The 17,132-nt window shown below is 40.3% G+C and overlaps 1 protein-coding gene across 1 annotated transcript in view; it reads right to left on the minus strand.

Moving 5' to 3' along the window:
* Nucleotides 1–399: 399 nt before the first annotated feature.
* Nucleotides 400–17,132, minus strand: part of LOC137648649 (membrane protein BRI3-like) — a 61,440-nt gene continuing 44,707 nt past the window's right edge. Inside the window, exon 4 of the mRNA XM_068381652.1 lies at nucleotides 400–938. Within this exon, the coding sequence (XP_068237753.1) occupies nucleotides 795–938 (144 nt within the window). The 3' untranslated portion in view covers nucleotides 400–794. The remainder of the gene's footprint in view (nucleotides 939–17,132) is intronic.

The following is a 17,132-nucleotide window of genomic DNA, read 5'->3' on the forward strand; positions in this document are numbered from 1 at the left end:
AGTGGAAGTTTGTCTTGAATTTAAGCAAAGTTTAAAAAAAGTCGTGTGGATATTGTGCCTACCCATTGCATGTATCTATACTAAAGTGACAAGTGTGAAATGATGAAGGGCATTCATGTTTAACAAGCATAAAATAAAAAATATGAATCTTTAAGAGATTTATTCTATTAGAAAGATTATGCAAAAGACATTCATGTAGCCTACTAATCTATTCAGAATAGTCGCGACTTGATGTAAAAGGTTTAATGTAGAAAAGATCGATGTACAACTGTCAAAATCTACGACATATCAAGACAGCATTAATATCTCGTGCAATTTTTCCAATATACATAACGAAATATCAAGGAGGCTTACGTACGTCTTGGCATCTGCATAATAAGAAAAAAAAAAAACAACACTTGCATTAACAAAGAATAATGCAACCCTAGTGAAAAATTACGTTAGGTATACTGTGGGAAGACATGTTCTGCTTGCACTTTACAGTAGCATTTGAGATTTTGTGATTTTTTTTTCAATTAACGAAAGCTCTGACAACAGCTATGAATAACAGGAACCTTTAATATAATGAGAGTCAACAGCTATGAATAAGAGGAGCATTCAGTATAATGAGAGTCGACAGCTATGAATAAGAGGGGCATGATTACCATGAACCATGACAGCCCATAGCTATGAATAAGAGGACATTAGTATCATGAAAGCCAACAGCTATGGATAACAGGAGACATGGGAGACAAAAGAAATGGATAAGAGGTGCATTAATGCTATGTGAGCCGACACGGTCAAATCCTTTGTTCCTAGATGCTGAAGCCACAGTGGCTACACTTGGGCCTCCGGCAGCAGCAGCAGAAAGCGATGATGCCTGGCAGGATACCCAAGGGCAGCAGCAGACAGCACCAAAACCAGGTGCAGCAGGAAGCTGTATCCTCAATCTTTCCTTTCTGCCGGAAGAAAAACAAAAGAATATCTCACGACCTCTGAAGCTTGGATATGGTGGTCACTTAAGACTAAAATGTTCAAGTTTCGTAACTTTATTTTGTAGTGATCAATAAAATGAAGAAAACTATATAATTTGCTAATAATAGATAAGGAAATATATGGTCTACGCCTTACATGCTGTTCATAACATGATTCTAATTAAATAAATTTTATACCAGAAAATCACTAATTATTATTAATACTAGCAAAGCTACAACCTTAGTTGGAAAGGCAAGATTCTACAAGCCCAATGGATCCAACAGAGAAAGCAGCCCCGTAAGAAAAGCAATGAGAAATAATTAACAAACTATGTATGAGAAAAGATAAAAAATCTAGATTATATTAAGATCAGCAAAGTGAATAAAATAGAACAATCATATATGAATTATGAAATGAGACTTCTGACTACTTGTTCAACAGAAAGGCGTTTGCAACAAGTTCGAACTTCTGAATTTCCGATAATTCAACCACCAGGTTAGGAAGATCTTTCCATAATCTAGTCAGCTAGAATACAACTTCTAGAATACGGTTTAGTATTATGATGAAGGCTAGACTGTCAGAATTAACTGCATGCCTAGTACTACGTACAGATGGTTCAGTCTGGGAAGATCGGAATGCAAAGAATAGTCAGAATTATGAAAAATATTATACAACATACACAAGAACTGAAAATGGATGTCAGGGAATATTTAGATCAGAGATAAGAAATTCTGTAGACAGCAAGTTTTTGTTCATTAAATTATGCTGAGTTATTGGCAGAACGATAAAACAGGGTAGAAATTAAATAAAACATTTCATCAGGATAGATTGATTACCAAATATCTTTAAAGACTAATTTTAATTTTGTAAGCCACTTTTTGCAATACTGAACAAGTTTGTTATCTAGGTCAAAACACATATTAAGTGCGTATAATGTGAACCGCAATGGCCCGAAAACAACACCCTGGGTGACACCAGATATTACATTCCTATACTACTCACCATGGTGCCTATCAACAAATACTCTTTGCAATGTATTGTTTACAAATTTAATAATGATGCCAAAAGACCCACCTACCCCTTTTTGTTCAAATTCAAAAACAGGACTTCATAACTAACAGTCAAAGGCAGCACTAAAACCAAGCCCAACCACACGACCTTCTTGACCATAATCAAGGGATTTCTGTACACAATTGGAAATTGTAAGAAGGCCAGTACATGCTCCAAGGCCTTTACGAAAGCCAAACTGCAAACTACTCAACAGATGATTACCTTTAGTATACCTATTTAGACGTATTGCCAAAAGACATTAAAAACTTTTGATAGTATGGGAGTTATGTCACTGCCGTCTCAATATAGGAGGCCTGGGGTCTCAGAATTATGACGTCACGGCCTGCGTCTTTACATACCACTCGAAAATGGCACTCCACAAGGAGGGATATTAAGCCCCTTCTTATTCAATGTACTCATTGAAAATATATTGAAAGAACACTACCCGGAGGGCATTCAAATCTTCATCTACGCAGACGATATCTGCGTTGTCTGCCCACACATAGTCAACAACAAACACCGTAAAATGCAAATCGCCCTAGACACCATTGCAGCAAGCTGCCAGGTCTTAGGACTGAAAATAAACCCGAACAAGACCAAAGCAATGGCTATCAAGCACTCTCAACCACCCCTTCCACTAAACCTACTAGGAACGCCTATTGGATGGGTCAACAACTTTATTATTCTACAAGTTAGGAAATCTTACAGAAATCATTGCAGCTCTCGGATATCAATCTTTAAACCATTATTACCTGCAAAAATTATTAATTACTAACGACAATAAATGTATACGGTGCGAAAAAAAAAAAAAAAAAAAAAAAAAAAAAAAAAAAAAAAAAACAGTTCTTATGATTTTGTCTAACTTATTCATGAACTTGTTTACAATGTTACGTGTGCGTGTCTGTATTTTGCTAATACAAAAGCACTTTAGAAACCTTGATTTATTTATAACCAATGCAGTGTTACTGAATATCAATTAAAACATTAGATAACTGTCTTCTGTGAACTATCAATTAAACAGATATTAAAAATGTGAAAGGCGTTAAAGATTTAACGATAAAATTGGAACCGGCGAACAAATTATAGCTATAGAGTCCTTTCAATACACGTCATCAAACTTCCGGTCCGCCATCTTGGAGGGCAAACAAAGACACGTTCAGTGAATATCTATGGTTGAACTGTTGAATATTTAGCCATCTCATCACATTCACATTCACACAATGCCCAGTTTTTGCGCTATTGCTGGCTGTGGGAATCGAGGACAAAGAGATGACAAGAGTTTCTACCAAAAAACCGGCAGTTATTCAAAATCAGGACAAAGATACAGAGGAATTATCCAAGCGCAGACGTGACTTGTGGTTGACCAGAATATCACGGGCTGATCTACGTGAATCCTCACTACCCTACGCACGTATTTGTTCTGATCATTTCATATCAGGTCAGTCTCGGCTAGGCCCTAAAAGTATCATTATTCCTGTGTAAACATGCTATATCCGATCGCATGGGTGACTTCACAAGTATCATCGTCAGTTCAGTGTGTAGTGTGTGTGGGGGAGGGGGCATCTCAATTTTTAAACATCAAAAGGGGCATCTCAGATTTTCAAAACAAAAATTAAAAGCGCCCATATTGGCTATATTAACAAAGGCTACTTACCTAGGTCTCAATTTCGTCAAGGTGCTCATGCCTATATATAATTAAGTGTATATTTATGTTTATATTAATTTGTGTATTAAATTGTGCAGACATACAGGCTTATGTGATGAATAAACATTGATTATAAATAATAATAATAATATCTGAAAGCTATTATATATGAAACGTCGAAAAAATAATTAGACTTGCGCATTTAATTGCAAGGAGGCAAAACGATCATCCAAGAGCATTACAATAGAGTTTGTCCATCCTATGTTTATATGAATATAAGAAATTATAGCATTTGTAACCAAACACAAACACAATGGTTAGGCATGAACTGATAAAGATTTGACATTATAATGCAAACTTTTACATACATTTTGACAATCAAGAATTATAATACACAAGGTTAGGCTAAATGATCAATATTAGCTTTATAAATATAAACACTCTCTTCATTGGCCCAGTGTTTATCTAATTTTGGACTTAAAAGCATTAAATGGAAAACAACAAATTCTGGAAGCAGATTATTCAATGGAAATGTATGCCCACTCATGTTCTGCCTTCGTAAGTTTAAAAAGCATCTGAATTGCATGTGCCATCAATTAGATCGAGTTTTTCCTTGTAAAAACGCTTATCATCACCCGACAATTGTTTGACAAAGTTGCTCTCATTGTCCATATTCGCTGTAGCAGCCGCCATGTTTTCGCTTTGTATGTCCTCCAGCATGGCCGCCGGCGATTCCCAGTGACGTCAATGAAAGGACTCTATACTAAATCGTCAGGAAAAAACATAGTATGCTTAGAAAAGTGATAGCCTTGACTTGATAGATATTGTGATTGAGTTTATAGCAAAGAATCAACATCGTCAGTATGTTTTTATTAAATTAATCAAGTAGGCCTACCGGTGTTGATAGTCGTTGTGTAAAAATTTCAATTGGTTATATGAAAATCGTCCAAAATTACATTTTTTTATGCTGCAATTTGCTGTCAGATACGCAGAAATTGTGAGTGCGCCATTTCCGCAACCCCCCCCACGGAAATTTTTTTTCCTACGCCATTGATTTAGGCGTCCCTTACTTAAATGTTCAGTATCTCGTCACCCTGCTTACGCCCTGTTGCTTTTATGGCAAATAATGTTATTGTTATATAATTTTTGAGTAAACATTTCACATCCAAACTTTAAAATACTAATAACCCATCAAACAAAATAAATTGAGTTAAATTATGATAAGAAATTTGTTGCCTAAGCTTTTTGCCTTTATATTATTAAAAACATTGTCGCGCTCCCGTACGGCCACGCGAGATGCAAAACAGTGACGGTAAAATTGAAATTTTATCACATCCTAGTTTAAAACTTCATTAAAGTGTAGAACTGCCTTTCATCCTATTCCTCTCATGGCCGATCTTGTTATTAATGACTATATAACAAGTGAAGTAGCGATGCAATAAGTTTAGTTTACGGTATTTGTATTTGCCCAAGATATCAAATATACCTAGCTGGAATTACCGGCTTTTGTATATAAACCGACTGATAAAGCAGTTATAAAACACAAAATTTTTATTTCACTATCGTAAATCTAATAAGTAAACTATGTGTAACTTTTACCTTGCATAATACCCAGCATGAAATCCAATATTAAAGGATAAAACACAAATCACAAAGGGAGCATCACCAGAGGCTATTGCCCGGATGAAGACAGATTGCAGACTGAGTTGTCTTTGAACGCTTGCCGCTTGGATCAACCAACTCAGGCTATTACGTCATAGCCCTCACAGTCTCACACGGCCGGCATGCCCAGGCCTTCTGTATTGAGACGGCAGTGGTTATGCTCAGTATACCCATATATAATTTTTGCCAAAAGACTTTCCAAACCGTTGGATAGTAAGGGAGTTATGGAAATTGGGCAGACTAGAGCTACTACACACACATGTACCTAATTTAGTAAATAGACTAATTCTCCGACAGGAATAAAATTAACTGTTCCTTGCTCTAGAGTCTAGAGAATAATACCAAATAGCTTAGGAGGTAAGAAACCAGTTAATAAAAAACTTAGGAGCTAAGAAACTAGATTAAAAAACCTTTTGGGTTTACACCTCCATAAACATCAAGGTCCGATAAAAGTTTTAATTTCACGGAAATGAAAAGTTAAACTAGTTAGTATAGTTTCAGGAAAACTTAAATGAGGTAAACGAGTTTCTCATTAATCTGATTACTGCCAAACACGGCCAAAAGCTTTGGCTTTTCCCTAGGACAGTATTCGCCATAATAGCGAGTATAGGATAAGTATATGTGAGAAATATGTAAAACAGCATTACAGAAGAAAGAGAACAATATTAAAAGAATTAAAAGCTAGCGAGAGAAATATGCTTACAACCACAACATGAAAGCGCTCATCTCGTCCGTATTAACCTTTAACTTTATCACACGTTGAACACCACCATAGGAAAGAATCAAGCCACTGATGTGCGAGGCATAAACACTTGCCAAGCAGTGCCCTTTACCTCTATCTTAAATGTATTTAGTTCTTAACGAGAATTCACAAAGGATACAACTACCGTAAAGCAATATCCAAAACAACCAGAAAACCACATCGTGTATGTATAATGTTGTGGACAATTCTATATGTTAATATAAGGCTATAATCAAACACGAACAAGTAGGTTGGTCATGGCACCAGCCACCCGTTTAGATACTACGGCAAAAGTTATAAGGTCTTTTAACACTCTAGACAGCACTGCATCGGATCCTTCTCTCTGGTTATGGTTCAGTTTCCATTTGCCTACACATTCACCGAAATATCTGACCTATTCTTTACAGATTCTCATCTGTCCTCATACACAACATTGAGATTACCTGACGATTCTTCTTCACCCGAGGGGTTAACTACTGCACTGTAATAGTTCAGTGGCTACTTTCCTCTTGGTAAGGGTAGAAGAGACTCAAGCTACGGTCAGCAGCTCTTCTAGGAGAAGGACACTAGAAAATCAAATCATTGTTCTTTAGTCTTGGGTAGTGCCATAGCCAGTGTACCAGGGTCTTCCACTGTCCTGGGTTACGGTTCTCTTGCTTGAGGGTACACCCAGGCACGCTGTTTTATCTTATTTCTCTTCCTCTTGTTGTTTTGTTAAGTTTTTATAGTTTACATGGGAAATATTTATTTTAATGTTACTGTTCTTAAAAATCTTATTTTTCCTTATTTCCTTTCCTGACTGGGCTATTTTCTTTGTTGGGGTTCCTGGGCTTATAGCATCCTACTTTTGCAACTAGGGTTGCACCTTAGCAAGAAATATTAAATGGGTTTTTTAGCAAAGCGAAAAATCTATTTTTGGGTGATATGGCCATGTCATCCTGATGGAAGGTTCCTATAGGCAGCTTTCTAAGGGATATTTGGCTACAGTGATACTCCCAGAGAATTGACCACAGGTCTCCAGAATTCTAACTCCTGGCACGAGTATCCTTAAAATAATTCTTAAGGATATCGCACAATATCAGGGGATGTATTTCTTGATACGACACATAGCAATCTTCACCATGAATAGAGTTTTCACTTTGAGGGGGAAGAGTGGCGAATTTGAAGGGGAACCTTTATCAAGGTTACCCGGTGGATCCCCTCCCAGTACTACTACGGGGTACTATTCCTTGTTGCAATTAAGCATGGATAGCGGCAGATAAGAGTAGTTTTGGGTGGGGACTCTGTTACATAGACGTATACTCTTTTTTAAAAAGAAGGGAGGGTCCATCAGGACAACATGGCCATATCACCCAAAAATTGATTTTTCGCTTTGCTCAAAATCCGTTTTTTGGGCTCAGCCAGGTGGTCCTGATGGAAGTTTACCAGAGAATTACTTGAAAATACTATATCTGTGGGTTTGTATAAGTGCCTTTACCCTGACTCAGATACTTACATGGTCTCCCAGACCAAATGAATATATGACCTTACCGTTATTTGTCATATTCACTAAGTTTGGAACTAACTTAGGGCTTCCTGCCCCCTGCAGGGAATATGTCAATATTGGCTATAAAAGCGTCAAGGTTGTATTCGTGGGAACAAGGTGGAATTTTAGCTATTACCAGTTTGTTCACACGTAGGAATATATTTAAGTATTTTTATTTTAGGAAAATAAAAGACTGGAAAATTTATTCGAATAATTGTAGGGCGAATAAGACGCAAATACATTTCATGTATTTATTTGTATAGACGAAAATAAATACAACAACGAATGTATTAAAAATAGAATCTTTAACATAAACAACATTTTCAAAGTATATATATATTTATAACCTGTAAGGGAAGAAATATATATTAGTATGTCACAGTTGCCACTCAAAAAATGTAAAATTATTAGATTGATTTCACTTAGATGTTGGATGTTTTAACAGTGTACGAATGTTCACACGGCACTGGTGTTATTGGTTAGATTCTACATCTATAAAGAACAGTCCCAGGATCACCATAGTGATCCTAAATAAAAGGTATTACACTCAAAGGTGCTAATACATGTTCACCCTTACACTGTCAAGTCCCAAACAGTTCACTGTTCATCACAGCACTAGACGACAGTTTTTATAACTACCTGCCGCCACCACAAAGTATTTTATTTCATGCACTTGCTTCGCATAATGATTATAAAAGACTCTGGAGGATTTCCAACTGGTATATGACCGGAGTCTATCAAAGTCCATATGCTGAAAGAAGTTCAGCGAGAAAGCAATTTTTCTCGGATCGCGACCTGCTGGTGTACTGTCAGGATCCGCTCTGCGAATAAAGTAGGTGAGTTTTGCCCTTGGTTGTTTTAGGGATAAGTTTGATCCTGAGGTTTCGCCTATGAAGAGCTGTCCTTCCTTGAAGTCTGAAGTTCTTCGAAGATAGACCTTAAGACACTCTACTGGCCATAGAGAGACATCTTCCTTCAGAGGGCAGATTCTCCAAGGAGCCCACCTTTTGGTGGGTAGCTCGTTTTTGGCGAGAAAGGTAGGATCGGGAAAAAGATTCAGTTCTCCCTCTTCTGTGAACTGAATATGGCCCTCGTCTCTAGATAAGGCTACTATTTCACTAACTCTAGCCCCTGAGGCTATAGCGAACAAGAATATCACTTTCTATGTTAGATCCTTTAAGGAGCAGTCTTCATTGTTCAAGTTTGAAGTGTTGTGCAAGACTTTGTCCAAAGACCATGATATGGGCTTCGGAGGGGTTGCTGGTTTAAGTCTAGGACATGCTTTCGGAATCTTATTGAAGATTTCGTTCGACAGGTCAATCTGGAAGGCGTATAGAAGAGGTCTAGTCAAAGCGGATTTACACGTAGTTATCGTGGTGGAAGCCAGGCCTTGAGCATGAAGGCGGATTATTATTATTATTATTACTATCCAAGCTACAACCCTAATTGGAAAAGCAAGATGCTACAAGCCCAGGGGCTCCAACAGGGAAAAATAGCCCAGTGAGGAAAGGAAATAAGGAAATAAATAACTGAAGAGAACAAATTAACAATAAATCATTCTAAAAAAAGTAACAACGTCATAACAGATATGTCATATATAAACTATTAACAACGTCAAAAACAAATATATATAAACTATAAAAAGACTCATGTCCGCCTGGTCAACAAAAAAGCATTTGCTCCAACTTTGAACTTTTGAAGTTCTACTGATTCAACAACCCGATTAGGAAGATCATTCCACAACTTGGTAACAGCTGGAATAAAACTTCTAGAGTACTGCGTAGTATTGAGTCTTATGATGGAAAAGGCTTGGCTATTATAATTAACTGCCTGCCTAGTATTACGAACAGGATAGAATTGTCCAGGGAGATCTGAATGTAAAGGATGGTCAGAGTTATGAAAAATCTTATGTAACATGCATAATGAACTAATTGAACGACGGTGCCAGAGATTAATATCTAGATCAGGAATAGGAAATTTAATAGACCGTAAGTTTCTGTCCAACAAATTAAGATGAGAATCAGCAGCTGAAGACCAGACAGGAGAACAATACTCAAAACAAGGTAGAATAAAAGAATTAAAACACTTCTTCAGAATAGATTGATCACCGAATATCTTAAAAGACTTTCTCAATAAGCCAATTTTTTGTGCAATTGAAGAAGACACAGACCTTATATGTTTCTCAAAAGTAAATTTGCTATCGAGAAACACACCTAAAATTTTGAAAGTCATACAAATTTAAAGAAACATTATCAATACTGAGATCCGGATGTTGAGGAGCCACCGTCCTTGACCTACTTATAATCATACTTTGAGTTTTGTTAGGATTCAACTTCATACCCCATAACTTGCACCATGCACTAATTTTAGCTAAATCTCTATTAAGGGATTCACCAACCCCAGATCTACATTCAGGGGATGGAATTGATGCAAAGAGAGTAGCATCATCTGCATATGCAACAAGCTTATTTTCTAGGCCAAACCACATGTCATGTGTATATAGTATGAAAAGTAATGGGCCAAGAACACTACCCTGTGGAACACCGGATATCACATTCCTATAATCACTATGGCGTCCATCAACAACTACTCTTTGAGATCTACTACTTAAAAAATCAATAATAATGCTAAGAAACGACCCACCCACTCCCAACTGTTTCAGTTTGAAAACAAGGGCCTCATGATTAACACGGTCAAAGGCAGCACTAAAATCAAGGCCAATCATACAAACTTCCCGACCACAATCAAGGGATTTCTGTACTGCATTGGAGATTGTAAGAAGGGCATCACATGCTCCAAGGCCTTTACGAAAACCAAATTGCAAACTAGGGAATAGATGATTACCTTCAGCAAACCTATTAAGACGTTTTGCCAGAAGACGTTCAAAAACTTTAGATAATATGGGAGTTATGGAAATTGGTTGGTAATCAGTGGGACTTGAGCTACCACAAACACATTTACATAGAGGAGTAACATTACCAATTCTCCAACAAGTGCTAAAAGCTCCTCTTCTTGCTAACGCGCAAAATAACAGATAACTTTGGAGCTAAGAAATCTGCTGTCTTTATAAAAAACAAAGGAAAAATACCATTTGGGTCTACACCTCCATAAGCATCAAGGTCCATCAACAGAGCTTTAATCTCACGAGATTGAAAAGCTAAACTAGTTAGTTTAGCCTCAGGAAAACAGGAATGAGGAAGTTCAAGTTTTTCATTACTCTGTTTACTGTCAAAAACATCAGCCAAAAGGGTTGCCTTTTCCTTTGGACAGTGAGTGACTGAGCCATCTGGTTTAAGTAAAGGAGGAACTGTTGCATCTACACCAAAGAGTGCAGATTTAAGGGTAGACCACCATTTATGTTCCTGAGTTGTACCAGAGAGGGTTTCTTTTATGATTAAATTGTACTCCTTTTCAGTTGAGGCATAAACTCTCTGAGCAAAAGCTCGAAGCTGAGTATAGTTGTTCCAGGTCAAATCTGATCTGTTACCCTTCCAAAGGTATTAGGCCTCCTGCTTCTCCAAATAAGCACGTCTACAATCATCATTGAACCACGGTTTGTCATTCATTCGGTACCTTAGCACACGAGAAGGGATACGCCTATCAATTATGTTGACTAGATTCTCATTCAAAGAGACAACAGGATCTACACTATTATATAATTGTGACCAATTCAAGGACAAAAGATCATGCAAAATCCCATTCCAGTCTGCTTGGGATTTCATATAAATTTTACAGGAATATGATATATCAGGGACAGGCTGCTCAGTCTTCACTAATAATGAAATCAAGGCATGATCAGAAGTTCCGACTGGAGAACCAACCTTACTAGTTATAACGCCAGGGGAGTCAGTGTATACGAGGTCCAAGCAATTACCAGACCTGTGAGTAGCTTCATTTATGATTTTCTCACAGCCTGATTCAGAGGCAAAGTCTAAAGCTCTTAAGCCATGGCGATCGGTAGGAGAGATAGAACTTAACCACTCCCTATGGTGAGCATTAAAATCACCAACAAAGACAAAAGAAGCCTTTCTATCATCTTCTTGTATCTTAGCCATAATGGTAAGAAGACAATCGAAGATAGAATCATCCATGTCTGGATTCCGGTAGATCGAACACAAATAAAAGTTGTTATGCCTGCCACAAACTTTTATTACCTGAATCTCATGACATCCACATTGATAGCAGGACTTATGAGAAGCAGGGTACTCGGTCCTAATATACACCGCCATTCCCCTGGCCCTAGGAATAGCATCACATTTCAGCATTATTGGCTTCTTAAAACCAGTTATAAGGAGCTCAAATGAGTGCCTCATATTAGAAACCAAAGTTTCTGAGCACAAAAGAATATCATACTGTCTGGACGCAACTGTAAGGTCTTGGATATTTGCATGAAGACCACGAATATTGCAATACAGAAGACGACATTGACGAAATCTAGGACGTACTGGTCCCGGATTTCGCTCAATGTCTCCAGACAGCATAAGAATTAATAGAAATAAAAAAGAGACATCATACTTAAAAACTAGATTAACAAGAATTATAACAAAAACAATATGTACAGAATAATAAAAAAAAGTGATTGATGATACCCATAGACTATAGTAAAAAGTCGGAAAAACTAGTCAACATGGAGGAGCCGATACACCATGCAAGGCTAAATACCCTCCAGGATACCCACTTCAACTGAAGGGAGGACAGTAAGGATGGTTTTGAGAAGATAAAATCAGAAAAAGGAAAAGACAACCTCTTGATAAACCACCAGGCATCCATGGCCCTTCTATTAAGCCTGCCCAACACACCATTTCAAAAAAACAAGAGGAAGAAAAAAAAAAGATAGAATAGTGTGCCTGAGTGTACCCTCAAGCAAGAGAACTCTAACCCAAGACAGTGGAAGACCATGGTACAGAGGCTATGGCACTACCCAAGACTAGAGAACAATGGTTTAATTTTGGAGTGTCCTTCTCCTAGAAGAGCTACTTACCATAGCTAAAGAGTCTCTTCTACCCTTACCAAGAGGAAAGTACACTGAACAAATTGCAGTACAGTAATTAACCCCTTGGGTGAAGAAGTGTTAAGTATCTCATTGTTGTCAGATGTATGAGGAAAGATGAGAATATGTAAAGAATAAGCAAGACTATTCTGTGTAAGTGTAGGCAAAGAAAAAATAAGCCGTGACTAGAAAGAGGGATCCAATGCATTACTGTCTGGCCAGTCAAAGGATCCAATACCTCTCTAGTGGTAGTATCTCAACGGGCGGCTGGTGCCCTGGCCAACCTACTACCTTTGAAGAAGGACAGGCAGAAGTCTATCGAGATTTCTGCTGGCTTGTTTGCTTTGACAAAGGAGACCCACATCTTCCAAGACTATTCATATTGTCTTCTGGTTGACTTTGACTTGGATTCTTCTATAAAGTCGATGTTGTCTTTTGAGATCCCAAACCTTTTCTTGACTGCTAAGGCGAGAAAATCATGAGGTGTAGGTTTTGGGTTCTCAATGATGAAGCATAGACAGTCAACTTCTGAACCAGTTAAGATAGAACTGGGTTCGGTAGAGGAAACAGCCTCAGCCTCAGTTCTATCACTAGAGGGATCCAATTGCTCTTGGGCCATTTGGGGCCCAGCACTGCTGCTGTCCCCTTGAAGGATCTCGGCTTGTTGAGGACCTTCAGCAGGAGATTTGTTGGCAGAAACAGATAAATATGATCTCATCTGTTCCAGTCGAGGGACATGGCATCCATCGCTTCTGGCCGAGGGTCCTCGTATGGGGCTACGTATCGAGGTAGTTTCTTGTTGTCGCTCGTTGTGAAGAGGTCGATCTGCAGTTCTGGGACTTTATCCAAGATGAAGGAGAATGAGTCTGCGTCTAGAGACCATTCTGACTCTACCGGCTTTCGCCTGGATAGAGCGTGCGCTGTCACATTGCGGAACCCTTGTAGGTGAACTGCTGATAAGTGCCATCGTTTCTTTCTTGCCAAGCGAAAGATGGCCAACATCACGTGGTTGATGTAGGGCGATCTCGAGCCTTGTCGGTTCAGATATTTCACTTAACTTCGATGTCCAAGACCAACTTGACGTGGGCTGATATGTGAGGGGATAGTTTCTTCAACGTCAGGAAGACTGCCATGGCCTCCAGAATGTTGATGTGAAAGGTCTTAAAACTGGTGTGACCAGGTCCCTTGAACTTTCCTTTGATGGGAATGGCCTCCCCATCCTTCCGGTGAAGCATCCGTGTGGAGGACTACTGACGGTTGAGGTGGTTGCAAGGGAATAGTCCTTGCTAAGCTCTTGACCTTCGACCACAGCCTCAGAAGCGATCGCAGTAAGGTTGGTGTCTGTCTCTGTTGATCTCTTCGAGCGTTTGATGCTTATCTTCTCCAGACTCCTGACACATCCTTTAGTTGTGCTCTTAGCACTGGGTCTGTTACTGCTGCGAACTGTACTCTTTCCTGTTGGAGTCTTGAAATCTTGTTGGATTTCAGTAGTCTCTTGACAGAACCCGCAATCTCTCTCCTCTTCTTCGGTGGAATGGAGAGGCGGTGTGACTGCAAGGTCCAATGGATTCCCAACCATTGAAACTCTTGAGCTGGAGAGAGGCGAGACTTCTTGTACTTTATTTTGAAGCCCAGATGTTCCAGGAACTGGATCACCTTTGTGGCTGCCTGCAGACAAGCAGTCTTGGATGCTGCCCACACCAGCCAGTCGTCCAGGTATGCTGCTACCTGAAAGCCTTCTAAGCGTAGCTGTTGTACGACTGTGTCCACGAGTTTCGTGAAAATCCTTGGGGCTATGTTTAGTCCAAAGGGAATGGCTTTGAAGACATATTTTGTCTTCTGTAACTTGAATCCAAGGTAGGAGGAGAGGGGGCGGCTGACGGGACGGTGCTAGTAAGCATCTACTAGGTCTATTGAGACTGTGTACACCCCTTTCGGTAGTAGGGTCCTTATGTGCTGTAAGGTTAACATCCGGAACTTGTTGTTCTCGATGAATTTGTTGAGTGGAGACAAGTCTAGAATGACTCTGAGTTTGTCCGAGTCCTTCTTGGGAACACAAATCAGCCTTCCCTAGAATTTGATGGACTTTGCTTTCTTTATAACCTTTTTGTTCACGAGTTCTAAGGTATATTCTTCCAAAAAGGGGGTGGAGTGTTGGAAGAATTGAGGAAAGGAAGGTGGAGTCCTGTTCCATTTCCACCCTAGTCCATTCTTGATTAAGCTGTGGGCCCAGGGATCGAAGGTCCAACGATCCCGAAAGTGGAGGAGTCTTCCTCCTTCCTGGAGCATCTCATTGCTTGGATGATCCGAAGGGTTTGTTACCCTGACCACGTCCTCCTCTACCTCTTGAGGGGTTTCTTGGGGAGCCTCGTCTAGATCCTCTACCTTTTGGGCGAAAGGTAGTGGTGTGCCTCTCAAAGCCTGGGTTAAAGGCTGGTGACTGGGTTACTAACTGTTGAGGCCCCTTCTGGAAAGTGGTTTGCAGCTGGGCAACCATTTGGGGCACTATGGTCATGGTAACAGTGGGATGTTGCGCAGGTCTATGAGGCACTCGTGGCTTCTTCGTCTTCCTGTTCTTGGGTTGGGGACCAGCGTCAGAGGATGATTTCCTTTTGGAAGACATGCCCCACTTTTGGATAAGGTTGCTATTCTCCGTGGCGGCTTTATCAACCACCTCTTGGACTGCTTCCTTTAGGAAGAGGTCCTTGCCCGATAAATGAAGTGATCAACTTCCTGGGTTCGTGCTTGACCGTTCCATTGGCAAACACGTACTCTCTACAGGCCTTCCTGGCCTTCACGAAAGTGTACATGTCTTTGACCAGTGTAGCCATGTGCATCTTGGCTAGGACTGTGTACATGTCTGGGGTACTTAAGATGCCTGCACACATCTCCATGCAGTTCTGGAGAGACAGAGAGATGGCTAGCCTCTCTTTTGTCTCTTGTTCTCTTCTCAGAAGAAAGTCCGACCGCTTCGGAAGGTTCTCGTTGAACTGCTGTCCTGCGATATCTGCATCTAGCTTTGCGATCGAGAAGGTTAGACGGACCTCGTTCCAGTCCTTCTCGCCCGTAGGCAGGGCTAGAGACAATGGTCTACACTCCTCTAGTGTAGGGAATGGTTTGCCCGCATCAACTGCCTTTAGCACGCAGTGGAGAGCTTTAGACGTAAAGGGAAAAGCTCTGGAGGAAGGAGCAAGGAAGGTAAGGTGCTTCTTGCTCAATGCAGAAACCTTGGAGTTCGTATATCCTGCTTTCTTCAGGCTACTCGTCAAGAGAGCCTGTGCCTTGTAATGGTCAAAGACCATGACCTCCTTAGGTTCCGTCTCTTCTTTAGACGCAGGTTCGTTCTTCAACCTGATGAAGCACTCCGGGTAAGCCGCAAGGTTTGGCCAGAATTGGAGATCGTCAAGGGGTATGGCCCCCATCTTCTCCGACACATAGAGTTTCCCTTTCATCATGGGCATGAACTCCGCATACCTTCAGGGGTTTGTTTCGGAGCATTGAGGCAAGTCAGAGACTCTGGGCCACTTGTAGGAGCTGCGAGAAGCGACTGCGCGGTGTGTTTCCCTGACTTCCTTTCTCATCTCTAGCTGTTCCTTGCGCATAGTTTCCATCATCTACTGGAACTGCGCCATGAACGCTTTGCCCTTGGAGAACAGCGGGCCTGGTTGAGGGGTTGGGTCCGAAGAGGTTGACGGCACAGGTTGATATACCGTCACAGACAGTAGAGGGTCTTCCATCTCTGTTGATCCGGATTCTTCTTCCTCCTCGGGTGGCTGGGCCTCCTCTTCCTCAGGGTCTTCTTGAAGGAGATCCTTTTCGGTGTCCGAGGACACCTCTGACATCCTTTCCTGGTGGATGTCCATGCCTTCCAAAGCCTTATTGATGTCGGCCTCTATCGCCAGTTGTATGCAGGGAGGCTCGGGCCGTACCTGAGGCACAACCGCATCAGATGTTGCCTTGGGGAACAGAAGGCTTCTAATAGTGTTGCTTGGTAGGTAAGATCATGGAGAGTTCTTCTGGAACCCTCTTACCCACTTCCGAAGTGTATTCCTCGACTCCGTCGTCTTGGGATCACCGAAACCCTTGGTCCTCAAGGTCGAGCAGACAATGCAACCCTTCGGGTCCCAGTACCTCAGGGTTTCAGTTGCGATGGAGCAGGGGGTATGAGACCTGCACATGTTGTGGCCACAATCGTACTTTTGTGGTTGCAGTACATAACTGCACATCTCACCTTGGGCTCCTCCTGTAAGGAAAGAAAGAGTGAAATGAGTATGGGGTAATTTATCACACTGATAAATAATTCACATGCACTATTAGTAATCTTGCTATTATAATTATAGCTTAGGATAGTAAGCTCGAAAGGAAATAGGAAAGACACACATCTGTGTTTCCTGTCCAGGCAATTGCTGTGACCTCCCTCAATACTAATATTTTAAAATTTCCTTATCAAGGAAATATAGGGTGGAATAGCTCTAGAACATAGAGCTGGAGTCTGTGTATACTAGCACTAACTCCCCAACAAGTGAAATATTAATACTGCAGGGTACAGCTATTTCTGTTCTGA

Source organism: Palaemon carinicauda, chromosome 10 (assembly GCF_036898095.1).
Source record: "Palaemon carinicauda isolate YSFRI2023 chromosome 10, ASM3689809v2, whole genome shotgun sequence".
Lineage (NCBI taxonomy): Eukaryota > Metazoa > Arthropoda > Malacostraca > Decapoda > Palaemonidae > Palaemon > Palaemon carinicauda.